The sequence below is a fragment of the Fusarium subglutinans genome, assembly GCF_013396075.1.
Source record: "Fusarium subglutinans strain NRRL 66333 chromosome Unknown NRRL66333_c0000123, whole genome shotgun sequence".
In the NCBI taxonomy this organism is placed as follows: domain Eukaryota; kingdom Fungi; phylum Ascomycota; class Sordariomycetes; order Hypocreales; family Nectriaceae; genus Fusarium; species Fusarium subglutinans.
Genome location: NW_023502186.1, coordinates 89625 through 115957, shown reverse-complemented (window position 1 = coordinate 115957; position 26333 = coordinate 89625). Strand labels below are relative to the sequence as shown.

General features: G+C 49.2%; 11 protein-coding genes across 11 annotated transcripts; 6 read left to right on the top strand and 5 right to left on the bottom strand.

Moving 5' to 3' along the window:
• Positions 1-38: 38 nt before the first annotated feature.
• On the bottom strand, positions 39-1643 carry FSUBG_8750 (ent-kaurene oxidase; the record flags this gene model as incomplete). The annotated part of the gene is made up of 1 exon (XM_036687189.1): positions 39-1643. The coding sequence occupies one exon, from the start codon at positions 1641-1643 to the stop codon at positions 39-41; it is 1605 nt and encodes a 534-aa protein (XP_036535782.1).
• A 557-nt stretch (positions 1644-2200) lies between these two features.
• On the top strand, positions 2201-2533 carry FSUBG_8749 (uncharacterized protein; the record flags this gene model as incomplete). Its single annotated transcript, XM_036687187.1, has 1 exon — positions 2201-2533. One exon carries the CDS (start codon positions 2201-2203, stop codon positions 2531-2533), a length of 333 nt encoding a protein of 110 aa, XP_036535781.1.
• A 1350-nt stretch (positions 2534-3883) lies between these two features.
• On the bottom strand, positions 3884-7589 carry FSUBG_8748 (fatty acid methyltransferase; the record flags this gene model as incomplete). The annotated part of the gene is made up of 7 exons (XM_036687186.1): positions 3884-3935; positions 3990-4833; positions 4887-5135; positions 5946-6096; positions 6147-6255; positions 6317-7434; positions 7491-7589. The coding sequence occupies 7 exons, from the start codon at positions 7587-7589 to the stop codon at positions 3884-3886; spliced, it is 2622 nt and encodes an 873-aa protein (XP_036535780.1).
• Positions 7590-11003: 3414 nt separating this feature from the next.
• FSUBG_8747 (HOL1) lies at positions 11004-12822 on the top strand (the record flags this gene model as incomplete). Its single annotated transcript, XM_036687185.1, has 5 exons — positions 11004-11085; positions 11143-11372; positions 11426-11677; positions 11733-12518; positions 12574-12822. The coding sequence occupies 5 exons, from the start codon at positions 11004-11006 to the stop codon at positions 12820-12822; spliced, it is 1599 nt and encodes a 532-aa protein (XP_036535779.1).
• Positions 12823-13605: 783 nt separating this feature from the next.
• On the top strand, positions 13606-14040 carry FSUBG_8746 (cyanovirin-N; the record flags this gene model as incomplete). Its single annotated transcript, XM_036687184.1, has 3 exons — positions 13606-13765; positions 13819-13977; positions 14027-14040. The coding sequence occupies 3 exons, from the start codon at positions 13606-13608 to the stop codon at positions 14038-14040; spliced, it is 333 nt and encodes a 110-aa protein (XP_036535778.1).
• A 382-nt stretch (positions 14041-14422) lies between these two features.
• On the bottom strand, positions 14423-17200 carry FSUBG_8745 (zinc finger MSN2; the record flags this gene model as incomplete). The annotated part of the gene is made up of 5 exons (XM_036687183.1): positions 14423-15691; positions 15742-16475; positions 16524-16921; positions 16984-17038; positions 17110-17200. 5 exons carry the CDS (start codon positions 17198-17200, stop codon positions 14423-14425), a joined length of 2547 nt encoding a protein of 848 aa, XP_036535777.1.
• Positions 17201-17612: 412 nt separating this feature from the next.
• On the top strand, positions 17613-18544 carry FSUBG_8744 (aromatic ring-opening dioxygenase family; the record flags this gene model as incomplete). The annotated part of the gene is made up of 2 exons (XM_036687182.1): positions 17613-17753; positions 17810-18544. The coding sequence occupies 2 exons, from the start codon at positions 17613-17615 to the stop codon at positions 18542-18544; spliced, it is 876 nt and encodes a 291-aa protein (XP_036535776.1).
• A 220-nt stretch (positions 18545-18764) lies between these two features.
• FSUBG_8743 (stress response rds1p) lies at positions 18765-19780 on the bottom strand (the record flags this gene model as incomplete). Its single annotated transcript, XM_036687181.1, has 3 exons — positions 18765-18776; positions 18830-19443; positions 19504-19780. 3 exons carry the CDS (start codon positions 19778-19780, stop codon positions 18765-18767), a joined length of 903 nt encoding a protein of 300 aa, XP_036535775.1.
• A 986-nt stretch (positions 19781-20766) lies between these two features.
• On the top strand, positions 20767-21153 carry FSUBG_8742 (uncharacterized protein; the record flags this gene model as incomplete). The annotated part of the gene is made up of 2 exons (XM_036687180.1): positions 20767-20797; positions 20843-21153. The coding sequence occupies 2 exons, from the start codon at positions 20767-20769 to the stop codon at positions 21151-21153; spliced, it is 342 nt and encodes a 113-aa protein (XP_036535774.1).
• Positions 21154-21371: 218 nt separating this feature from the next.
• On the bottom strand, positions 21372-23248 carry FSUBG_8741 (hydrolase family; the record flags this gene model as incomplete). Its single annotated transcript, XM_036687179.1, has 3 exons — positions 21372-21459; positions 21509-23002; positions 23052-23248. The coding sequence occupies 3 exons, from the start codon at positions 23246-23248 to the stop codon at positions 21372-21374; spliced, it is 1779 nt and encodes a 592-aa protein (XP_036535773.1).
• Positions 23249-23723: 475 nt separating this feature from the next.
• On the top strand, positions 23724-26269 carry FSUBG_8740 (3-hydroxybenzoate 6-hydroxylase 1; the record flags this gene model as incomplete). The annotated part of the gene is made up of 9 exons (XM_036687178.1): positions 23724-23775; positions 23829-23884; positions 23943-24068; positions 24117-24191; positions 24239-24436; positions 24490-24748; positions 24798-24992; positions 25046-25246; positions 25299-26269. 9 exons carry the CDS (start codon positions 23724-23726, stop codon positions 26267-26269), a joined length of 2133 nt encoding a protein of 710 aa, XP_036535772.1.
• Positions 26270-26333: the final 64 nt, after the last annotated feature.

The following is a 26333-nucleotide window of genomic DNA, read 5'->3' as shown; positions in this document are numbered from 1 at the left end:
TAATAAATCCTACATATGTAATATATAGTCTAATATTTTTACCCACTGTTTTTTCGACGAACTTGGAAGCGAGGCGTTAGCCCAGCAACCTGAGATGCCACTCGCCATAAGTTTTGTGGCGGTGGGGCTAACGGCAGAATATCATAGTTAAGAATCAAGTATGCCAGTAAAATCTTAAGCCCTGCTGAAGCAAAGAAACGGCCCGGACACGCATATCGACCGTGCCCGAATGGCGTATACTCGGGACTGGTTGTAACCCAACTATGCCTGGTTCTTCTTCCTGAAGACTTCTCCGACTGGCCATCACCTATCTCGCTGAATCGAAATGGATTATAGTCGTTCGGATTGGGGTAGATGTCCTCGTCGTGATGCATACCGTAACCAGGAACGCCCAGAATAGTACCATAAGGGAGATGCAACCCAGTGGGAGTGGTGATACCATCTGGTTGGACCACCTTGCGGACGACTGTGATGAAGTTACCGTTGTTAAGTCGTTGAGACTCGCGCATAGCGGAATCCAATTTCGTCATATCGGCAACGGCACCCCTACTCCAACACCCGCCGTGGTGGGCGAGGACCTCGATGATCTCACGCACAAGCTCGTCAATGTGCTCTGGGTTCTTGGTGATATCGTTAAGAGCATTCATCATAACGAGGGAGCGAGTGTGGATGCTGGCGAAATTGACTATCATCAGACGACGAGCAAGTGCGTAGGGTTGGGAATGTTGCGGATCATCTAGCATCTTTGCTTGTTGAATGGACCACTGAAGAAAGTCGCTGGGCTCTTCAATATTTGTTTCATGGCCCTTTTGGCGTAAGTCGTAAAGAGACAGCCGGCGTGCCAGATCTGTCTTCAGGATCCCATAGAATTGTGCCAGGTGTATCCTATTCGGGATCGTCAGGATTGGGGCCAAGATTGGTCGTAGTGGCCTCCATGTCAGCCGGAGCAAAATGGCAGACAGTGGGACATCCTGAGTGAACGCAAGGCTTGAATCTTGTAGTCTTTTGTTTCGGCACAATGGAGCTCCGAAAAACACGCGGCCAACAACTTGGGCAATCATGTGCTGCACCGTCGGCATCGCGTCGATCTCCTTCCATTTGTCACTGTCTAATCCCCACAGCTCGTCGACGCTGCAACGAGTTTCATCGTACATGATTGGGATCATATTTCCCGTCTCCCGCGTCAGTTTCGTCGAAATCAGATGCACATGTAGGCTGTCATGGGCAAGCTTAGATCCGGGAATAGTGTGGTCTGTGTCTAAAAAGTCTGCGAGGAGTTCGTGGGCATCGACGGCCGAATTGGGCTGGTCGGCAAGCCATTGTGTTTCTTGAATAGGTAGAAAAACAAGATCACCCAGTCCAAGTACGGGTAGGATCGTGTAGGTATGCTTCCGGGACTTGTACATGGACGCCAGGGTGGTCTTCAGCCCCAGAGTGTTGCGCCAGCGGGCGCGCGCTTTTGGGAAAAACCATTGGTCTGGTTCAACTCCAAAGACCGGTATACTCTTGGGGAGCTGTGAGGACGATGGCAACAAAGCTGCTTGGAATGCGCCTGAGACGACAAGAATAACAATACCAGCAATAATAATCCAGACCATATGCCGAGTCTCAGTAAGACTATCTGATAAATGGGGTGTAAACATGTCTGAAAGTCTGACCGAAGGGAGTGTTAATTCAAGACGAGCAAGCAAGACAAATTGTCACTTATCAACGTTGATATGGAGTTCCGTTCCATGTCATTCCGATAAGCATCCGCCCGCCATTCAACAGCCTCAGACGACAACCATAAGTTTATGGTTCCATGCCCTATTTGGCAAGGTCCCGGGCTACATTGGCTGTTCTTGTCATCTCTCACCTTGCAGAACCCTTTCAGTTCTGACTTCCGCTGCCTTCGTAAATCTGTCGTTATCACTGGACACCACGACTGAAGGTAAGATGCTTAGAAATCATCGAGTCGGTGTTAGTCGGTGTAATGGTCCGATTGGTTCCCAGCTAGGGTACGCGATCTACCAGTGTATCGCAGCCAAGGCTCTTTATCGTTCGCGAAGTGAACACCGAACAGTTCATGCCTTCTTCTAAGATGCTAGAATACAATACAAGGACGTCGCTTGCATAGGTACCAAACAACGTTCTCACGCGTGGGGAGACTCCTTTCCCTACTTCCGAACTCTTAATAGAAATCGTCCCCCACGACACTACCATGACGCAAATTCAAGAGGTCCGTAATAAGCTTATTGGCTCATGGTCTCTTATTTCCAGCCGAACAGAGCTTTACGACAGCCCGGATGTTAAACCAAGTATTCCCTACACCATCGGGAAGGATGCACACGGAATCATCATGTTCTCTCCTGATGGATACGTCTCCACGCAACTCATGAGACCTGGAGCCATCAAGTGGGAAAGCAATAATTTACTGGACGGCACTGCCGAGGAGCTGGCGGATGCAACTCGGCACTTCTTGGCTTACGCTGGCACGTTTGATGTTGAAGCCGGAGGAGACGAAACATTGATATATATCAGCGAGGACCTGTGATCGTTCCCAAACTGGCTAGGCGATAGACAAGAAAGAGTCGTGCGACTAGAGGGTGAGGTCTTGAAACTGACACCCCCATCGTTTATTATGCAAGTAGTTTCTCAGTTCCAAAGGCAACAAGTTTCGAGTGCACCAAGCTGATTAATTCATTCCCATTCTTCAGGGAAAGATAGCTCAGCCAATATTTGAATGGAAGAAGATGGGTGATAGGAATGATTTAAATTCAGGGGGGTTTGTTCTTGGTCGAACGTAAGCCAGTATAGATTTTCAATGTAACACTCCCTTGTGATGTACGTTAATAGAAGATATTTACACTTCTTTATGACTCAAGATAGATATTAATGTTATTTGGATAGTCCGGATCTAGAAAGCGGTAAACGAAGGCGTATAGATCTGATTTAATATATGTTTCTATTTAGACATTTGAATCTTGACTTTCGATGTATGATGCCGAATGAATAAGAGAAACTTTCCAACGGCTGTAAGTGGGCCACAGAAATGTGAATGAAATATCTGGTTCTCTGTGAATAGTACCTAGACTACCTGAGGAACGCCACCCTCACTTCTCCCCTAGGAAATAGTGTAATGTCAGTGACCATTCGGGGTCGATTCTGCATGTACCTCTCCACAAGCTCGGGCTCGCCTCTTCTTCTGAGCCATGGATTTACTTGCTTTTCAGCCGTCCCAACTTGATCTAAGTTCTGTCCGCTGGATTAAGCTCTCAGCCACAAGTCTCAACTGCAAATAACACATCTAGCTTACAACTTAGACATTATACCAAATGACTAACCAATTGCTACAGCTAAAGGCTAAAAAGAGGAAAACCTAGATTATGACTCTTTGGCCGCCCTTGGAGGCATATAAGATGCTCCAATCCGTCGGCCAAGAAAGGTTAGCTCAACACCACAAATACCCCTGATCTTCAATATGGCGACCGCACCAACAAGAGAAATCTTTGCTCCACATCTACCCCCCCAAACGGCAGCTGTCAACGACTACACCAATAGGGCTATAGTCACACCACAAGCTGCAATTCAGTACAGGAACACCCTTAAAAACGCAAGCAGCTATAAGGCCGTAGGAAGGCAGTCTGGGGAAGCTATATCGTTTATCCGTATAGAGGACTTCCATCAGCTCAGCAGCGAATTTCTCATCGACCTTGCTCTCTTTGTCCCAACTTGATCCATCCGCAGCTCGAGTCGACTAAAACGTTGGAAAAGTCGGACCAAAGTATAGCTCAACTGTGCCAACACCAGCTGCTGGCCGAGGCAAAAGCGAGGGCCGCCGTGAAATGGTACAAATGCCCATGGTTTTGGGAACCAATTGTTCCACCTTTTCGGACACCATTCATCAGCCGGGAGGGAACCCTCCGGGACTGGGGAATATGCCTCTGGATTTATATCTGAAATTTAGACAGTTAGATTTTGTTGAACTGAAGGAGGTGAGAAGGATATACTGACGCAAAAGGTGATTGGAATAGATAATAACTGTTCCTTTGAGTACGCCGATAGGATCGTTCCCTAGTGGTCCTCCACGGGGCAGTGAGGTATTCTTCAGGCACGCGCGAGTGTTGAGCGGAACTGGAGGATAGAGACGAAGTGTTTCGTTAGTGATGTTGGACAGTATTTTCATATCCTTCAGAGTCTTGTATCCGGGTTCACTGTTGAGACCGATTTGGGCGTCGATTTCCTGGCGCAGATCCCTGACGACATCCGGGTGCCGTGCCAACTCGTAGAGCATCCAGGTGAATGCTATGGCTGTATTATCCCGGCCGGCAAACAAGGCGGTAATTAGTTCGTCGCGCAGGAAACGGCGGTCAGTGGAAACTTCGGCGGACGCGCGAAGTAAGTTGAAGCCAGCATCTTTCTTGTAAGGTGTTTCTCCGGCCTCTTCCGCTTTGATTTGGTTGACGGTTTCCATAATGATCGGGTCCATGAAGGATTCAATGTAGTCCAGATCTGCCTGATACCGGCTTCTCGGCACGAGAAACTTGAAAGGCTTCGATCTCTCCCTCTGTATCTTCCAGTGTCGGACTCGCTCAAAGCTCTCCGCAAACCTGTTCAAAGGCCTCTTCAGTGTATCTAGACCTACGCCGAGCGTGAAGTCGGCCGAGACATCCAAAGTAAACCTAAGAAACAAGTCTTTTATTTCCACTGTTTGACCGTCTGTATCCAGTAGTGGAAGAAGATTTTGCACATGGCGTTCGAAGCACTCTAGGTCACTGATGCGCTCTCGATGAAAGACGGGCCGAAGTCGTGTTCGGGCTTCATGCCAGGCCTGACCATCTGAATTGAAGATGCCTGATTCCCAAAGCCTTGTTAACGAATGCCACTAATCAGAGCGTAGACCATACTGTGCCCGAGCATGTCAACCCAGTCGTCTCTGAACTTCTTCCCCTTCCCGAAATCATCGAACTGTGTTGCGAGTATCGCCTTTACGTTTTCTTGATCCGCCGTGATGATAATTCTTTGGCCTGCGATTGTAGTCTCCGCAGTATAAGGACTCTCAAGACCTTTACATAAACGCATAAAAGTGTCGTTCCAGAATTTAAGAGTCTCATCGCAGGTCACGGCGCTGCGGAAATCAACAAGGAATGACAGGCCTGCACCGCCTTGTCAGTAGCTCATCAAAGTGCATAAGGTCGTTTATCTGTTATTCTTCTTGTGCTGTGCATACCTAATGGAAGCCATCCTCTATATTGGGGTGCTCGACCTCCGTGTTGTTTGATTTTGGCTTCGTTACGAACATGAAGGACATAGCCACGCGCCAGCAACAGCCCTGCCACAACAAAAAAGAGCCATAACCAAAGTGGGTTGTAAAACAGGCGAATTGCACCAAAGAAAATCGTGGAAAACATACCTTCAAGGTACAGCACTCACACTATTCAGATGCAGTACGGTCTGTCACAAAGGGGGGAATGGCCATATAGATCGACCCAAGGTTAGCTTCCCCCTCTAGATAGTTGGCCAACTGACCCGAGGATTCATGCTGTCTCAAAATGTTGGGAAATAATCTACCGGTCAATGATTGGATCACAATACGAAGAGGCATGGTGCACATGTGTGTGTCCAGTCCCGCCTGTGAGCAAGGGGAAGTGACTTCTTGATACTGTATAGCAAGTGGTGGCTTTGGCTTCTGGTTTCCTCCAAGACATTCAAGTGAGTAAAGCATGCATCAAGGCTTCAAATCCTGAGTGGAATTGTGGTCCGATTAAATGTCCTTATTGACAGACAGAACCTTCCAAAAGAGCCGTGCCAAACATCAGCTGTAGAGAGGGAGCCCATTCATGTCAAGTCAAGCCGAGGCGGTGCGGTGCACTGTTCCCTGGCAGCTGGGATGACTCTCATTGGATCTTCCGGTCCCATTCGGTCTTACTTGTTCGCTGGGAACCCTGCCCTGCCGGCCTTCTTACTTGCCTCAAGGGCAGCCGAGAGTGCAAATTGCGTCGAAACTCCGTCAATGCGGTGAACGCTGTTGATGTTCTTGACCAGAGTGATTTGGTAGCAGGTCGCAGAGCCTTGACGGGAGGAGATGGTGGCTGATGCGAGGAAATACTTCCAGATCTGGGCATCTGGTTAGTTGCAGCTGCTACGACGGAAAACATTCAACTGACCTTGAACCATCTCAGTCCGTACTTGGCCGTGACGTCGGCTTCGTTCGCCAGCCAGTTCCGGTACCAACGCCAGATTGTGGCCGAGTAGTGAACGCCAATGGTGTCCACGCTGAGCATCATTAGCATGTCTGCCGCGCGTGTGAGATTATCATCCGAGGCCCGCGGCTTACCTTTTGACTTCCCAGCCAGCCCTTTCGCAAAACCCGATATAATACGCAAGTGGCGTGGATGCGTCTGCGCCCGGGAAAACATATTTGTTCATGAACAAGCCCCAAACCAGATCCTCATACTGCCAAGCTTGTCGGATGCCTGCGATCTGGAGATGCATGACGCCGTCATCCTCCAGCATATGGCGACACTGTCGAAGAAAGTTAGTAATCTTGAAAATACCGACATGCTCGGCCATCTCTAGGCAAGTAATCTTGTCGTATTTGGCCTTAGGCATGTCGCGATAGTCCATGCAGTGAATTTGAGAGTCCGATACGCCAGCTCTGCGCAGGGTCTCGTTCCCCCACTTGGTTTGGTTACGCCCGAGAGTGATGCCTGTCACTTTTGCACCGTAGTTGATACTGGCAAACTTGGCAAGCGTACCCCAACCGCAACCAATATCCAACAGGGTTTCGCCAGGCTTCAGGGCAATCTTTTCGCACACGATGGCAAGCTTGTTATCCTGTAGCTGTTCGAGAGACTCCTCCTTAGTCACATCGGAGATGATGCCGGATGTATAGACCATTCGCGGACCCAAAAACCAAGCGTAGAAGTCATCACCACGATCATAGTGGTCTCGAACTTGATCTTCATCCTGAGATCGGCTATGGACGAGGACATCGGTAGCAAAGTTAACAATGATGTATCGAAATAGCTCCCATGTGAAACGGAAAGACGCCCAGTCATGACGGTACTCAAGCACTTCGAGGACGTCGCCGTTAAAGTCTGCGTCACCATCGAAATATTTGCGCATGAACGTCTCCATCGGAACCTTGTTCTGTCCTCTGTACTTGTTACGATCTTCTTCCTTATGAAAAGTCAAGTAGTGTTCCACAGGAAGACCTGGGCACTTGACTCTCTCGTTCGTGCGCGGGGCTGTGGCAGAGGTGATGGCCCAGAAGGTGATCAGAATCGGAAGAGTGGTGATGAGGGCAAAGAACACCGCGGTCTTGAACCCGCCACCCAACTTCCATGCCGTGCACGTCGGGGCAAGAATCAAGAGGGAAATCAAGAGCCCGTTCGAGAAGGTCTCGTTACCAGGGCCATCGGCGGGCAGTGGGGGGTTGTTTATCGCTGGAGACTTGAGTAGATGAGCATCTGACCAGGAAGGGATACCATGACGGACATTGTACTGACTGTTGTGATTTTGACGCCGCAGTCATGATCAATCTTGAGTGTTGGGGGCGCAGCCTTGGGCGTGGCCTTGAATGGGAAGTCTGGCCCTATTTCGTCCATGATGTGATTGTGCTCGGAACCCATGCCAACGATGGAATCTTTTAGATTGTATGAAGCAAAAAACAGGAGGATGAATATGAGCTTCGAAGGAGCGAAGATAAGCTCTGGAATTCAATATTTTTGGCCAGAGAAAAAGGATAACCGACAAATGTGCGTGCGTGAAAACCCTAGAATATTGTGTATCTGTGCAACCAACAAAGTACAGACCTCAGTGCCGTTTGCCTGCAGGAAATATACGGTGTGTTGGTGGCGCTTGGCATTAAAAACATCTGATGTCGAGCATGTACATATCACGAAAGGCCATTGCCCTGTGTTAAACCCGAAGTGTATTTTCTAACCTTGTGACTGACTATAAACTTAACTCTACCACTACCTTCCGATTGCTCTAAACCTTCTTCCCTAATAGTACCGATTTACATATCATTATAAAACTTTCTGTGAAGCTTTTCTTGTGCATTAGTATTTCTCGATAAATCTGATAGCACTTTGGCTACGAAACCGAAGGCCAGGACTCTATCATTGACTTGGGCTACCTGCAACAGATATGCGGCTGTCTCATAACGGTTAGGTATGTCTCTGGAGATATTTTCGATGGGCCGATGGGCGTGTCTCCTGGACTCCAGACCAAAGATTTGGCTAACGATTATGACCTTTACGTATCTCTCGCCCATTACACAGCCTTGGAGTCCCTGGTATCTCCGCCTGTCTTTCAACCCAATTTCGTATTCCTCGCCATGTCTCCGAACTGATTCGACTAAAATTCGCAAAGAGTGTCCTGAAACAAGCCCTAGCAGCTGATCCGGGGGGAACGAATACTGATTGGATCCATGACCGTGAAGCCTATTGCCTTACACTCGGCTGCTCTTTATATATGCATGATATCCTAGCAGAATCTGATCTTCAGAACCTCTTCCTATGGTACATCAATGCCTGTGCCCCGCACTATACACGCTTCGAAGCTATCCAGTCCCAGATTGTCCAGGGCAATGAAAACTCTCCCTGTTACTTCCTCCGACACATCCCAGCTCGCGTCCAATGGCTTGCTACGAAGGATAAGATCGGCGGATCAGCTGTCGCGCTGATTAATCTTCTTCTGCTTCGGCATCAGTCTATTCAAAGTGAGCTTATGCCGATGATCTGAAGACTGCTTTCTGGTAGAGAAATACAAGAGCTTCTGAATGCGAGAGTGACAGCTACCTTTCTTGATGGAGCTGATGAAGTGTTGGATGAAAGTGGGAATCAGTCATTTACAAATACATTGTATGGAATGGTCTGGGAGATAGTGCAGTGGCGGCATATCTTTCTTGACGATGAGGTGCTTTCCGAGTCTTTTGATATGCTATGGCGCCATTTGGGATAGATATAAGACTGTGCCCAGCTATATATATGACATAGAGTAATGGCAACTGAACGATTTTATCCATGGTTCATTTATAAGAAAGTATTCATAGATTGATTTGCCCGACATTCAGCCCACGTGACATGTCACATGTTCTAGAGGAATTGTTCCGCGCCATGATAAGAGCAATTTTTCGCCTTTGACTCAGAGCAAAATCGCTGAGCGACCAAGTACCGTTATCAAAATGAATTTCTTCAACCCATTTTCCCGACAAGGTGCTCAATGGACATTTGTAGGCCATACATCATCATTTCCAGATGTAGATGATGATGCAGGCAACTTGGCAAAACATCGCTTGTGTAACGCAAAATCAATACCTGGCTGCAAAGCATTTCACATACCACAGGAAGATGTATCTTCGGCAGAAGAAGTTCCTGTTGGCGATGACTTCTCGTTAGAGTCACTTGTGAATCAGGTGCTTGTCTTCCAATACAAAGGCAAATTTTATGCAATCGACCATGTGAGCAAATGTCTAGGAAAATTGTTTACAGGGGCTGACAAGGGTAGTCATGTCCGCATAGCCAATACCCTCTTTCGAAAGGGACGCCCTTCGACATTGAAGACTTTGGCGTTGTGCTTAGCGCGGGAGTGTTGTGTCCCAATCACGGCTGGTCTTTTGATCTGTTCACTGGCATGTCAGATCGGGGGAGCTACAGACTCAAGACCTGGGAAGTCGAGATCAGGGATATAAAAGAAAAGGAATCTACTGATACAAGAGAGAAGAACGACTTGTCAACGGATAAAGAGGTTTGGGTGAGGAGGAAGCAAAGGATTGGCTGAGGCGATGTCGGTGGGGGTTCCTCTGGCAAACACATGTTTTGGTGAATACTTCGGGCACCAGGAAAGAAGAGGGCGGCTGGCAAATGAATATCTTGAACGGGGATAGGCGAGGATACACGAAGACTTTCTCCGAAACCAGTCACGGCTAACAATTCGGCACTTGACAAGCCCTACTTTGGAGTGCAACTTCTCGATCCATTATCCTGTACGAACTAAGGACAAGCCTGGCGTGCCACTTTGTTCCCTGACCACAAGATGAAAATACCGTACAAAAGCGTCCCTGCCTTCTCCCTGGAGCCATGCACAAGGTACTTCAATACTGTCCAGACAACCCTACTACAAGATTATAGCCCATGAGGTAAACCCCGAGAGCTCTACGCTGAGACGACACAGATAATACTATGAGATGCCAGTCTAGGATTTATAGAGGGCGGACTTTGCAACGACGTGGCTCCCTCTGTACGTTATTGGAGGGTAGGGGATCAGTGAACTCAAAAACCCTGGCTTATCAGTACTTGCTTGGCGATAGTGAACGTGATGAGCGGACAACCCGATAATGTACGGATGGCCCGGAAGCAGATGGATAACTCGCGAACCAGCGGATGACTCGGAAGTAAAAGATTAGGTGTCTGGCGCCGTTGATGAGCATGAGCCGCATGACAGTGAGTTCTTCTTTGGTTGCTTGCCTTGCCATGTTCTTGTAGGATGTACAAGCAATTACGACGAGCCTTAGTAATTATGGCTAGCTACAGCTGGAGATACAGACTTCGTAACTCTGGTTATGGGATAGTCAATAGCCATGCCATATCAGATCATCCAACCTGGCTATGACACCTGCCAAACTTAATTCCATGATTTTGATCGGCTTTATGCTGGCCAATATCTGGCATACCAAGTGTAAAATGTAACATTCCCCCTCATTCTCCATGACCAATATCCCACGTCCCGAGAGGACCACCGGGAAAGTGGAGGGTACCCCGACAAAACCACCAATCAACACTCCCAGATTAAGCTAAGCTTGCAACGCCACCAAAGCATCTCATCTATCTGGTTGGCTAGTGCGGCAAACACCCCAGTGATCTAGATTGTATCTCGGTTACAGACTTTCACAGTCCCATGGGGTAATCCGGGGTAACGTGGAGGAGAACTGGGGGGAAGTGAGGAGTACTTAATCGACCATGGCCTACGACTAAAAATTCCAAAAACATCACCCCCAACTGCAAACATTCACAAATATGGTCTCGTTCAAAGAAGCATTTGCTCTGTCTCCGCTCGAAGTCGAGGTTGCGACGCCTCCTGGCACAGTCCAGATTCACCGTGAGAATTTCTTGCCCCTTGACGCGTGGAGATTTCAGGACTAATGATGAAAAAAAGGGGAGCAGGAAGATGCAGGCCATGTGATTGTTAGTGGGCATTTGACGGATGATCCTCGAGATCCTCTGAATTTGCCGACATGGCATAAAATCGCTGCTCTGAGCGTTGCCTCGCTGTATGCCTTCACGGCGAATTACACAAGTGGTGTTATAGCGCCTGCGTTTCAGCTCTGGCCCATGATCTTTCCGAAAGATCCGAGAACATTCTCTCAGCTCTCCAAGTTGATTGCGGTAAGTTTCTCTCTTATTACACTGACTGAAGGTCAATGCTGATAGGATCGCAGGTCAACATCCTCTTCATCGGTGTGGCCAACATCTGGTGGGTTCCCATGTCCAACTCGTTGGGACGACGGCCTGTTCTCATCATCGCCACGGCCATACTCACGTTCTGCACTCTGTGGTGTGCACTCGCGACATCGTATGATTCCCTCATCGCTGCTAGGATCTTCCAGGGCATTGGAGGTGCGGCCGCGGATACTGTTGCCCCGGCGCTTATCGGAGATATGTTTCCTATTCATCAGCGTGGACGAGCCATGGTAAACACACTCTTCAGCAACCTTGATAACAACTAAGTACTGATATTTGTGATAGGCCGTCTACACCATCATGCTCGTCGTCGGACCTCTCACAGGTGGCATCACAGGAGGATACATCGTCTACCAACAAGGCTGGAAGGCCATCTTCTGGGTCTGTCTCGCCCTATCCGCGGCATGCCTCGTCGGCGTCATCTTCTTCGTCCCCGAGACCCTGTATATCCGAAGCGCACCCGTCGAAGGCGTAACAGACCCCGAGACCGAGAAGAATGCGCAGTATGGCAAAAATGAGCACGTTGAGGACAAGCAGTCTGTCCACGGGGGTGATCAGCACATCACGTACTCCGCCTACGGCTACGTCCAGTCTTTGGGCTTCAGCAAGCCTCGGGGCAGTCTTCTGAAGCAGTTCATCCAGCCTTGGAAGACCCTTGCCTTCCCTGGTACTTGGGTGGTGATGCTTCACTACGCTGGGCTTGTTGGCGGTATCGTGACTATTTCGACCATTGGACCTTCGATTATGGCGAGCCCGCCTTATCTTTGGAAGGCTAACGCTGGACTCATCAACGTTGGTGCTGTCATTGGCGGCGTTATCGGCTACGTGTATACGCACATGCTTGCTGATGGAAGACTTGTGAACAAGGCCAGCAAGACACGAAACGGAGTGGCCGAGTCTGAGGACCGATTGCCAACTCTCTTCTTCCCTCTGTTCATCGCTACCTGTGGCTTTTTGGTGTTTGGATTCTGTGCCAAGAACCCTGGTGGACATACCTGGGTTGGACTCCAAGTTGGCTATGGCATGGTCAGTTTTGGTCTGATGCAGGTTCCATCAGTTGGATTCAACTATGTAAGTTTCATACCGCTCTCAGCTTTGTTCTGCTGTGGATACTAACAAGTTATAGTTGATCGACTCTTATCATTCCCTGGCAGCAGATTGCTTCACCATGGTCACGATTCTGCGAGCCATCATCGCCTTTGCCTGGACGTTCTTTGTGGCTGATTGGGTTCAAAAGAGCGGAGCCGCAGAGCCTTTTGGAATCTTTGGAATGTTGATGGGTATCTTTTCTCTGCTGACTGTTCCTCTTTGGATGTATGGAAAGCGTATGAGGATTGCTACAGCAGAACAGGTTCTACGATGGCAGGGTTACTAGGTCATAGGGAGAGATAGTCTGTCTGCCTTTAGTCATGATGTAATGAGTATTCTATGGTTATCTTATCACAAATTGACCAAGTCAGTGTCTATTCTGACCCACTTCAAGTCTCGTGTCTATTTGTCCTCTCGTAATATTGTCAACATAAAAGTGGTCTCATATTTATTGTCATACACAAGTACTTTAAGTACCTGGTCCACGGTAATCGGAACCCCTCAAGCCAAGACTTTCTCATGCCAAGGATTTATCGATAGGTAATTGGATTGCGTCCCACTGCCAAGACCCTCTCTGCTCACCGCACAGCCCCCCTAACAACTCCTCCCTACGACACAGTAAGCTCACCACCACCACCAGCAAAAGTCCTATAACCTTGTGAAACACGTTTCTGCACCGTATAATTCCTACAGGAAGAGGCTTCCTCAGTCAAACAGCGTCTCCTATCCAATGCCCGTCGTGCCGAGCCGTGTATGCGCGTTAGTGGGGGCCTCGTCAACCGCGCGCTTTTGGATGGGGATGGGATATTCAGGGGTCCTTGTAAGAAGTGGACTCTTGGTCTGCATTGCATGTGCATTGCAGTCGTGGCAGCTTCAAAATCCTTTTCTCGCGGTTCACTCGGTCTTGGAGGATCTTGGCTTTTGTGCGGAGGCGTATGTGCGAGGCCTCTCGTGAATCACTGCCAATAATATATATATAGTCCTTGACTCTTGACATAACTTGATATTACGCCTGCATCTACATCTTCTTACCTTACTCAAATTCAAATTCAAATTCACCTCATCCAAAATGGTCAACTTCCACGAGAGCTCCTCTGACATCGAGCTTGAGGACGGTCACATCCTCGTCGCTCAGTGCAACGATGCTGATGGCGAGCCTCAAGAGTCTCGTCTTGATCTCGACTACTACATCGGCAACAACGACGGTTCTTTCTACTGGGGTGGCGAGGGTAAGTGACCATATATTCGAATTCTATCTTTGATATACTAATGATGACTCAAGGCTTCTCTGGCTCTGCTTCCGACATCACCTTCTCACTTGAGGGCGACGACAACGTCCCTGTCCTCCGCGCTCTTCTCAACCCTGTTGATGGTGACCCCGTTGAGGCTGACCTCAACCTCGCTGAGTGCATCGGCAACGACAACGGCACTCTCGTCTATGGTGAGTCTTGATAATGTTTAGGTTTTGGACATCTGCTAACAGTGATTAGTCCCTCCCCAGTAAGCGAAATTATCGACTTTGAGGAAAGGATTCAGGTGCAAAGACAGTCAAACAAATGAAGTAAAAATTGCCAACGATTGTTTCCCTATTCCTCGTGAATACAGAGCTGAGACGTGAATGTCAACAAATCCAGAGGCGATTACGTGTAGCGTGACTGTGTAACATGGTATCACTAAGGGTGCCGTCCGGTCATACCATTGTACCCATTTCAGTCAAACGAATGATATCCTTACAATTTTAGGCTGATCAATCTAATTGAAAGGTCTACTGGCTTGCACCCAAAGTTATCATGTCAAGTAAGAGGAGAAAAGCAGCATCTGCATAGCATTGTCCGTACTGGACTTCAGACACAATACTAATACTTACTAACCATTAGACCCGGGTATCATGCATCCAACTTCCTCTTTGCCGAGTTCTCCAACTCTCCCATGAGCTGCACCAACTTCTCCGTAAGATGCGGCACCGGCATCCCCGCAAAATTACTCCTCACAATCCCCATAACCGCCTCCATGACCTTGTCAGGCTGAGAGAGCGGCACACTAATCACAACCTCTCCTTCACCCTGAATCTCCGTCCTCCACCGTATACAAGGCTGGCCCTGTCCAAACCCTTTGAATCTTTGAAGTGCTATACTATCTGCTTCGTCCAAGTAAACATTCTGACTCAATGAGCGGGACAAGCTGGATTGGTCGGACAATAGGCCGTACACCCAGAATGCAAGACTTGCGTGATACAGGATTATGGCCATGGGGCCGCGCATCGAACCGCGGGATGAGTGTTTGGCAATGTGCATGATCTGAGCCGCGTGGAATATTGTGTGGCGGGCAGATTCGCTTTTCACCCAGTCGCGGACGGTGGGATAGACTGCGCGTGCACGTTCGGGACCCTCCATGCCTGCGAAGATCTGAATGTCTTCGAAGGGCATGTGGAGATGCAGAAGGGCGAGTTCCAGGCGCATTTGGATCTCGGGGTCTGCGCAAGTGTCGGCAGATAGACTGAGTTTCAAGTGTCCAAGGAGCTTGAGTAGTTCGTCTTTGCGCATCTCTGTGACGAGGGTATTCCAGCGCCGAGGTCGTGATCGTTGGAGGGATGAGAGCTGGAGATATTCCCAGCACATAGTCCATGTACAGGAGAGGACGGCCAATATAGCGACATATGAGTCAACAGAGTCAGTATGGTTGTTGAGAATATCTGGATCATCGATGACATCTGCAACGAAAAGCGGCTCAGTTTGTCGGCGCGAGGCCTTGAGCGAGTTCCACTGTTCCGGCGACGCGGCAGTCCACAAGTCCGCATGTTCCGGGAAGGGCAGAAGGACCTCAGCATAAGACACTGAAGGACTGACCAGCAGCGCCGTGGAAGTATTAGCATCATGAGATAGCATCCTGAAGGCAAGCCTCTTGAAGGACTCATCCTCTACCCATTGAAACCAGTCTTCCTGAGAGACTAGACCTGGGGATTGCATGGTCTTGCTCTGGGAGTACACTGATCTCTTGAACTTTCCATCGCGGCGCATCATGGTAAGAACAGGGTTGAAGAAGCTCTCTGCTATCTCAACCTTGCGGGGGAGACCGCTCCAGATGCCCATCTCGAGGGTAATGACGAAGGCTTGGGTGAGCTGAAGATCACGGACGAGACTGTTATCCTGTTCCCACTAATGACAGGTCAGTCTGGGAACATGAAGACAGGCAGTAAAGGACTTACATGTTTGGCGACAGCTATCCTCAAGCATTCTTGTATAGCATAGCCAAGTTTTGACAAAGCAGGGTCCGATGTCAAGACTGCTCCGCAGGCAGCCATAGCAGCGACAAGCTCCGGCCTCTTCTCGTTGGGGTTGAAAGAAGCTGCGTGGATGAACGATGTAGCATGCGTAACGCGCGAAGTGAGGTAGTACTGAAGTAGTGTGTCCAACAGCTCAGCAGAGGGAAAGGACGCTACTGCTTTTGACAAGTGATCTGAACGACAGCTGTTGACGACCATCATGAGTATCCTATCTCGAGCTGGTCCTTCTAACTTGGCAGACGTAACTCTCGTGTTTGAGTCCAAGGCGACACCAGACTCGGGTGATGGGTAGGCAGAGTCTGTGGCGGGAAGGGAGAGGTTATGCTCCTCAGCACCAGCATGGTCTTTGGCGTTTGGTCGAAACTTCCAGTGAGAGTTTTGAAAGGCCTCTGTACACATGGCGGCGGGTTCGCCAGGGTCGGTATGCGATGCGGCGCGTGGTGTTTGTGCTCCTCGAGGTGTAGGCTGTATACTTCTGACTTCGAAGGGGATGCTGGTGTTGTATGAGTCAAGGAACCGGAGGTCTATATCATCGAGTTGATTGTACGTATACATGTCGACATGGTTGGCGTTGGGATTGGCCCATCCTCCTGATAGAAGGTTGAGATCGGGCAGAGGGAAGAAGAGTGGATCAATGTTGGTGCTCATTGAGGGGTCTATTCACCATGAGCCTCATACCTGGATGTGGTGTCTTGGGGACTTACCAAGATTCTGGAAGAGGCTATGTGATGTCTGCGGCGTGAGCATATCCAGCGAAGGCTGCTCCATGACAGACGAGCCCGACGTTGACCCAATACTGGTATGGTCAGGGAACGCAGCCATGGACGATGAGCCTTCATCTTGGGAGAAGATAGCCTCATCCTGCTGCTGCTGCTCCTCAGACTGAAAGTCCGAGTCCAGCTCCATGGAGTCGTTCCACTTGCACTCGATACCTTTCTCTTGACATCGACGACAGGGCTTCTCATCACTACAGCGCAGGTGATTGGTAGAGCATGCCTTGCAGGCCTTGCCAACCCTGCCTGGCATGTAACGCGGTTGTTCAGCTACAGAGCTATCCCCAGCCTGTGAGCCATGACCAGCAACATGTCTTTTCAGGAGGTCCCTTGATCATCGTTAGTAAGCGACGCGATGAAACATCGAGGGGCTGGGCTAGACTAGACTAACGGTCTTGTGAAGGCCTTGGGGCAGACATGGCACTTGTAGGGTTTGGTCTGTGTATCTAGCACAAGCGATGTAAGTAAGCAACAAGCACTGAGTCCAGTGGATGAAGGATGGGAGATGCAAGCATACGGGATCGCACGTGACGCGCTAGATGATCAAGACGCTTATAATTCTTCTTGCATGAACCGCATTGGAACATGCCAGGTTGAGTCGTTGACATAGTGAGAGAGACAGAGACGGACTGGTCGTGCAAGTGGAGAGGGAGATAGGCAATCGGGACGTGGAGGAGAAAGAGAGAGAGCGTGTGTGAGGAGCAGGGGGAAATCGTGTTGTTTTTTCCTTCGGCTCGGACATGACAAAGAATCCGCGGGGGAAATCCCAGGTTGCATTTTGCGGGGGTGGCTACGGGGGAGAGGCGATGCTAGATCCGGGATGGTCGTGATTTGAGGGGATACGAAAATTGGGGGGGAGACAGCTCCTCCACATCCCGATGGAGATTTAACCACCCTATACTTGCAATCTCGGCAATTGATTCATGGCAACTTTAAATAAATATATAGATAAGTGACACTTGTCCCAGAATGGGTATGTTTTTTTGATCGGTTCTAGGCAAATTCAACTCAGTTGACATTATGAAAGCCAGTCTGTCACCAGTTCACTTCTTCTCCCATGGCTCGACTATGATGCTGGGAGAAGAGTCCGAGTCAGCCGACTACTGGAAGAAGGCGGGTGATCAAGCTTTGGCTAACAACATTAAAGGTGTTATCATGATGGTGTGTCTTTCACCCATTGAATTGGCTGTCAATTGACTGACTGATGACGTTAATAGGGCGCTCATTGGGACGCTGAAGGCGATCGCATGCAGGTCGCCATGAACCCCAAACCAGGCAAATCACCCGTCGCATACGTCCACCCTTCAAAATACGTCGACTACGAACTCAACCCCGATCTCGAGACCGGCGAACGATGCATCTCCCTCCTCAAAGACGCCGGCTTCAATGTTTCCGGAAATACCGAGTTTGAATGGATCCACGATACATACCTCATCCTCATCCGCATGTTTCCCAACGGCTGCCCACCAACAACACTCATCTCCATGAACGCGCGCTTCGACCCTCACTACCACCTGCGCGTCGGCGAGACTCTACGCCCTCTCCGAAAGGAAAACTATCTCATAATCGGTTCCGGCGGCGCAGTGCATAATCTCTACCGCAATATCTGGGCGCCTATCCTATACTACTCTGATAACTTTGCGCAAGAGAAACCACCCGAGGCGTGGGCCCTGGAGTTTCGACAGGCTGTTGAGGATGTCATCAAGAACAATAGCGGACCGAGATTGAGACGCGCGATGACGAGGTTGATGAAGCATCCATTTTATAGAGATGCTCATGCTACGGATGATCACTTCATGTCGGCGCTGTTTGTGGCCGGTGCGGTTGGGGATGAGGAGGATGAGGGTGTTTATGGTGAGCTCAAGGCTGAGACTTGGGAGTTGACGAATATGTGTAATAGCCAGTTTACCTTTGGATCATGGCCGAGGACTCTTGCGACAGCGGCAGCATGAAGTGATTTGGTTCAGCAGATTGTTAGAAGAGATCTTGATATACAGCGTGCGATAAATAAAAGATTGATTGATTTCTCAATACGTGTACTCAAGCTCATTTGGCGACGCAATTAATTATGTACATGTAGAATCGTCCTTATTAGATTGCCATTTACACTAGCAATTATCATCCCTCCACAGACCATATCAAACTTGGAGGATACCCTTGAGTATCACAGACTTAGCTAGAGATCTATACACATGTTAGTAATGTCGACTACTTGAAACTTCACTGCATCAACTCACCTCAATGATGGCAGGTCCAGCAGCGACGGTGTCGTCAGAGACAACATCCTTGCAGCCAGTCAGGACAACGTAAGTCTGTCCAGCAAAGCCCTCAGGAATCTCAACAGAGAAACCACCGTCAGCAGCCTTGGCCTCAACAAACGTAGGTCCAGTAACAGCGATGAAAGCAGCATAGACACTCTGGCCCTTGGCGCCCTCAAGGGTATAACCAGGTGTCATAAGAGTAACCATATCACCAGTCTTGATCTCACTGCTCGAAGCAGAAGCAGCCAAAGCGGGGAAAGCCTTGACGGGCAGAGCAGGGTTCTCCTTGGGGCAACCGGTGATGAAGCCTGAAGCAAGAGAGTACACCTCGTTGTAGCTCAATGGAGCATCGAAGGGCTGCGCAAAGGGGACTTGCTTGAGCGCACCGCGGATGTAGGAGGAGTGGCGCGCCTCGACGGTGAGGATGGATCCGGCGGCGGTGAGGTACGTCTTGCTCATGATGTCGGCAGCGGCGCCGAGGTAAGCTGAGACGCCGACGCCTTCGAGGACGGAGGCGGTTGCGAGGAAGGACTTGACATCAGTGACGCCGAAGGAGTATGTGCACTCCTGGACGGGTGTGACACCAGCAGCTAGAGATGTTAGTACAATCCATCAATCAATCATTATATGGGATTATATGTTAAGCGTACCCTTGAGAGCCTTGGTGATAAAGTCAACATGAGCTGTCTCATCAGAAGAGACCTTCTTGATGTTGTTGTAGAATGTCGAGTCATAACCAGCATCGGCAAAGTCCTTCTCAGTAAAGTTGGAAAGGCCTTGACGATAGAAGTTGTCCTCGAGATGCTCAAGAGTAAGGGCATAGTTGAGGATGACTCCGTCGTTGATCGCAGAGGCACGCTTCTCAATGACAGGAGCAGCGGAGGCGAGGCCAGCGGCCAATAGAGGAAGGGCAGTAGAGAAGTACATGATGACTAAGGGTATGTATATATGGCTTGATAGAGAAGAAGAAGATTGGTGATGCTCTGAGAGAATGAATTGGATGCACTGGGATGTAGATATGAGATTGTTTCATCACCAGTGCAGGCAGATAGATATACCTACCCAACAACTACTAGCAGCATCACATAGGGCCCTCATGATGCCTCGACTGCAATTGTGAATAATTTCTCCGCGCCTTAATCTCCCTAGACTCACAACAACACGATCCGGCATCTCACCATTCCGCTCCGATCTTCCCGCCGTCCAATCTCCCCCTCAAAGTCCAACAGCCGAAACCCAAAAGTATCGCACCGCCCAAATTTCAGCCCTAAGAAACATCCATCTCAAACAGAAACAAGCCCCCAAATGCCGAATCGAGACGTCATGGTTCAAACAGATTACCGAATCGGGCACGCTTCGATGATCGCCAGGGACTCTCAACTCGGAAACTCTTGAATCCGTAGTTGATAGTTCGAAACTAGCGTTGAATATCATTCGTGCGCTGTTTTCTAATTGTGGGACGTTGGGATCTCGGATGGCTTTGGTTCCGTGAGCTAGAGAGGATTGAGTTATAGCTTGGGCTTTTGGTGAGACATGGCTCGGAATATTCACTATCCGAACAACATCGCCTTTGTTTAGTTCGAGAATTATAGTGTAGATGTTGCGCTTGGGCAATGTGTCTCAGGCTGAGCTTTGAGGAAATTGGTGTTGATCAGGGGAATTGGTAATATCCTCTAGCTGCCGAAAGCCTTCGGGATGAGTTTGGTCCGTGGAATTGATAGTCGCTGCTGGTAGCTCTAGAGGTGCTGGGAATTCGGCACTGATTTAACAAAGCCTGTATGTGTTAAGACATTCCTGTTTTTATTAATCAGTTTTGTGTTTTATTTGCTTGGATTCCCCGCCAAGTCGTTTGTTGCCGGATTGTCTAAGCCCAGCATTCACTCTTTGACCTTCACTCTTTCATAAACGCAACCATGAAGTTTACTCTCATCGCAGCTCTCGCAGGTAAGCAATAAATTCTATCAGGCATGCAAATATAATCACTAACAGCCTATGCAGTTCTATCAGGAGTCCACGCCGCCGACTCTGTATCTACAACAATTACCTGTAGCTCCTGTCCCTCGGCCGTAACAACTCCCGACATCGTCACTCGATCCGCTCTCCCTACTACGTCCTGCACTGAGAAGCCTTTGACCGTTGTGTCAATGACCAAGGGAGGCAGCGGAGCTGCTGCATCCACTGGCTCGGGTGCTACCTCTACCCCTACCCAGGTCCCCGTGTCTGGAGCTAGCATCAATAAGAAGGGCAGCGTTGGTGGAATGGCTGCGGCGGCTGTAATGGTGGCTGTCTATGTGCTCTAAGTCTTTTGTGTAGTGGCCAATGGCAGGGTATACCAATGTCGGGCGAACTTAATATTCGATGGGTACTAGTTTTATATAGTGGTGTATGAGTGGCCATGTTGCACATGTATCACCGAAGTTTTGTTTATGGAGAAAGCCTATTGGACTTTCGCGCTGTTTTGCAATTGATATTCAGTTAAAGGCAAATACTAATCTATTATCCTATTTTTCTATGCTATCTAGTTGGGAATCACGGGAAGAGTGATGTAGTTTTGTTGGCGAGGTCCAAAGTGTATATGGTTCGAACCTTGGAAGACTTCAGGCGATCTAAAACAAGTTAGCAATGAGCACCAGAATCTCAAATATTTATGCTTACCTGTCAACTGGGTCGTTGTGCAAGAAAATACCTGACCCCTGAGTATCCCCTGACGATACCTCAAACACCAATTTACCGCCCTTATCAACGATAACATTCGTAGGCCAGACCTCAATGTCAACACCATAGACTTCGCCCTGTATCACAGGCTGAACATCCTTGCTAGTGTAGTTCCTGTGGGGAAGCCACTCGCGGTGCTTGGGGTGTTCTGTATCAACCTTGCGGAGCGACACGCGAAGCCAGCCCTTCGTCAGGGGAACTGGGTCACCTGCTGTGCCAGTATAGAAAACTTCTTCCCCTGAAGGGTCGAAGTGGCGCAGTGTGACAAACAGATCAATGTCACTGGGTGTAGGGCCAGAAGGATCAGGGGAGACTGAGACATTGAGATGAGCTACAACGTGGCCCGTGATCTCTGTCTCAGCCTCAAAAGCAGGAGTTGCAAACTGAACCACCTCAGGCTTCTCCAGAGTTCCAAGAGCCTTGTAGGTAAGCTTCTTGCGCTCTGTCTTGGGCTCTTCCCAGCTTAGACCCTGTTCAGGTGTAAGGAAGAGCTTCTTGTACTGCGTTCGCGCAATAGGCCATTCGCTCTCTTCCCTCCGAGGATAGGCCTTCTCCTTCTCGGCGTCGTTGAAGCCAACGTTGCCCTTTCGAAGAACAAGACTTACGGGAGCCACCTTTCCTTCTTCAGACCAGCCAACGCGGTCTTCGCCTTTGAGGAAAGCGTCGAGAAAACTTCGTTGAATTTCAACTTCTTCCTCGTAGTAAAAGGGAAGATCGTGGCGTCCTGTGATGAGACGGAGATACTTGAACTTTGAACCTGCGTTGATGTATCCCTCGATGTTGCCACGGAGATGCAGAAGAATACCGCCCCAGTTGCCTACTGATAGGAGAGGGACTTCAATATCACCCATGTCGTACTCCTTGGAAGCGTAGTAGGCCTCATCTCGGAAGCGGTTGACTTGATTATCGATAGTCTGATCCTGTCTGTTGGCCTCAAGCTCCTCTTCGGGAAGATCACCCTCGATAGTATCAGGACCCCAGTTCCTAGCATTTCGACCAGGTCGACCGTACTGATTCGTAATGACCTGGCGATTCCACCAAAACTTGATAAAAGAATTTGATAAAATTCCACCATGTCTGCACCGATCACGGTAATAATCTGACATGCCCTCCCAGGGAATAATGGCACTAAGGCCCTTTGGCTTACGGGCTGCGACTCGCCATTGACTTCCGGCATAGTAGCTGATACCGAGAAGACCGACTTTGCCCGATGACCAAGGCTGCTCGGCGGCCCACTCAACGACATCAAAGAAGGCTTCACTGGTGCCTCTTGACATGGTATCAAGCTTGCCGGTTGATTGGCCGAGACCTCGCTCATCAGCACGGACGATGGCATATCCGTGCTTGGTCCAGAAGCCGGGGTCTGGGGTTTCCCATGCTGAGTGCTGGGACTTGTGCTGAGGATTCACCTCACTGAAGGACTTGGGATGGAAACTGTAGCGTTGTTAGTTTCTGTGATACTCATAGTAGGAAAATGACTGACTCTTGATACCAAATGTCCTTTCCATAAGGGCCATATGTGACGAGAACGGGAACCTTGTCAACACCTTTGGGTCGATAGACATTAAGTCTCACCAGACCATCGCCCGCCTTGAGGGGAACTGTAGCATTCTGTTCAAAGATGTAAGGAAATGACTCCTCATCCACGGTATGGATGTCTTCCTTGATAGGGTTCGGCATTGTAATGATTGGTATAGTAGTAGATTTGAGTTATGCTAAGACCAAAACTAAGAAAGCCCTTGTAAATAAAATATCGTATGACAAGCTCTATTTCACTTCCATCCCAGTAGATGACTCCCCCTCAATTGCACCATATTTCTGTTTGTCGCCGAATTGTCCCCCTTCGGCTGAGACCCCAACTTTCTTTCGCTTTATGTGGAGGGTTCCGATACGGGGGGCGCTCGGTTGCGTGGGGCCGAATCCCGAAACGCGTAAGACCCAGATACATACAAAGTAAGATCGGGGACTTGGAGAAGATGGGACGGGGTCCACGGGGGAACCCGTGAATCTGGGGAAGGTTGATCATGAGACAGTTTGGAGAGTCTGGGGTTTATTATAGGTTCAGAGCTGCACGAAATCATTACATCGTTTGGTCATATACATCTGCCGACTACGCTCTTGTTGAGTTATTGTGCCGTGCTATTCACCTGCAAACATGAATCAAGACACAGAAACAAGACCTCTAAACATTCTTATTGTCGGAGCAGGTAATTCTATCAACCTTGGAGTAGCTGTCGTGAGGAAATGCTGACATGACAAGGCATTGGTGGTTTAACCGCTGCGCTTGGTCTCCGCCAACAAGGGCATAAAGTAACAGTACGTGAACTGAACTTTATCGTGACGATACCACTTTGACTCATACTCTGTATCTTAGCTATTCGAGAGATCGCAGCTGGCACGAGAAGTCGGTGCTGCTATTCACGTGGCTCCCAACAGTCATGGACTTCTGAAGCGATTTGGTGTTTTCCCCGAGACTTTTGGCGCAAATCGCGTCGAAGGTGTAAGTCGCGCAATCGAATAATGCTCTGAACTACACTGACGCTCCCAGGTCACCGAGTATACACATAGTGGGCACCTAAAGTTTGATAACCACCTCAAAGGACCACTCTCAGTTTGGGAGCACGTATGTTACGAGGTGTCATTCCTATAGCAATCGCTAATAGCATGCAGCCATGGGTTCTTGCGCATCGAGTCAGTCTACACGAGAACCTCAAGAACCAAGCAACCTCCAGCGACGGCCCCGGAACACCAGCTATTCTCAAGACCTCTAGCCTAGTAGCTGATGTCGACCCTTCAACGGCGACTGTCAAGTTTGAGGATGGCACTACAGTATCGGGAGATCTGGTTCTTGGAGCCGACGGTGTCAGCGTAAGGAGCTCAAATCACCTCACCTGATAATTCTTGAAGCTAATAACGAACAGTCGATAACGCGGTCCATCGTCACTGGCACAGACATCAAGCCTTTTGGCTCCGGAAAGAGCGCCTTCAGATTCATGATTCCCCATTCGAAATACCTCAATGACGAAACAACCAGGCCTTTCGCCGAGCGCACAGGCACAATGACGATGTGGGTCGGCGACGATAGAAGAATCATCATGTATCCTTGCTCCAACAACACTGTCATGAACTTTGTGGCCATTCACCCAAGCAGTATCACCTCCGGGGCAAACAAGGGATCTGGTGAGTCACGGCGGCATCTGGACTACGAGTGCAAAGCTGACATGTATAGGATGGGGACAGGGAGGCAGCAAGGAACTTCTTCTTGAGGTCTACAAGGACTTTGAGCCGAGGGTCCGCGCTATTCTCAACCTGGTTGACGCCAGCGACTTGAAGCTTTGGACTCTGCTGGACATGGACCGTATTCCAACGTGGCATAAGGATCGACTTGCTTTGCTTGGAGACGCGGCTCACCCATTCTTACCTCGTAAGTTTATCACATTTGTTGACATGACATTGCTGACCATTTCTCCTATGTAGACCAAGGACAGGGTGGTGGTATTGCCATTGAGGACGCAGCATCGCTGGTGGCCTTGCTTCCTTACGGTACAACAGCCGATGAAATTCCCAGTCGTCTTTCTCTGTACGAGAAGATCAGAGATGAGAGAGCTCATATGGTGCAGCTCTTCACCAGACAAGCAGGCGAGGATCTCGATGAGGAGACCCGCGCCAAGTTCAACAGTAAGTAACCTATATCTTCAGCCACGAATACTCAAAACTGATAATCATCCAGTCTACAAATTCCTCAACTACAACTTCGGCCACGATGAGTGGCATAACACCAAGAAGGTTCTCAGAGATCATCTCTGGTCTCAGAATAAGAATATCCGCTGGAAGTCACCTATGTCATTCGGCCCCATGCCCAGTCCCCGACAAGATTTCCATGGACAACTATATAGCGGCAATGACTCTTCGTTCACTACTTGGTCTGTCCGTTTCAAGTCCTCGGCTACATACCTCAAGACCCTCTTCCCCACAGACCGGTTTAGTTTCTACAAGCCGGGCACTGTCGCTGAAGCCACATATTCCTGCACGGAGCTGAAGGATATGAAGTGGCTTGGTGGTGGCGGTTACAAGTTCTTTGGTCTTTGGATCCATGGCGTTCAGTATGAGAAGAAGGACGGTAGCAAGATCTATGGATCGTTCCTAGCTGTGCTTCTGGAGAACTTGGCTGATCCTATCGTCACGGGCCGTGAGGAGCTGGGCATGCCTAAACTCTTCTGTGATATCGATGTCGTGGAGAAGGGAGCCAACACTAGTATCCGCTGTAATTGGCGAGGAGCAGAATTCGTCAATATTACACTCAAGGGTCTAGGCGAGGCTACCAACGGACATACCAATGGTGTCAACGGCACAAACGGCCACCCCCCGACTGTTGGCCCCCCAGGTGCCCCCCCTCTGCCAGAAGAGCAAGGACTTTTGCTTTACCGATATGTGCCCGCAGTCGGCCAGCCTGGTGTTGCAGACGCCGCGTATCCTGTCTTTATCGAGGATGGGTTGGAGACGACGAAGCGACAGGTTGAGAAGACGTTGGTTGGAAGTGGCGGTGATTTGGATCTTACAGCTGGTACGTGGGATAGTCTGCCTACGCTGAACCATATCGCGACTGGGTTCTCTCAGATTCCTGTTTATGGTATTGTTAAGAGTAAGGTTGAGTATGGAAGGGGTGTGGATGCCTTTTCTCATGCTAGAAGGGTTGAATAGCGAGTTTAAATTCTGTACTCATTTAGCATTTCATAGCAAGATATTCTGTTGTATACTGTTTTAG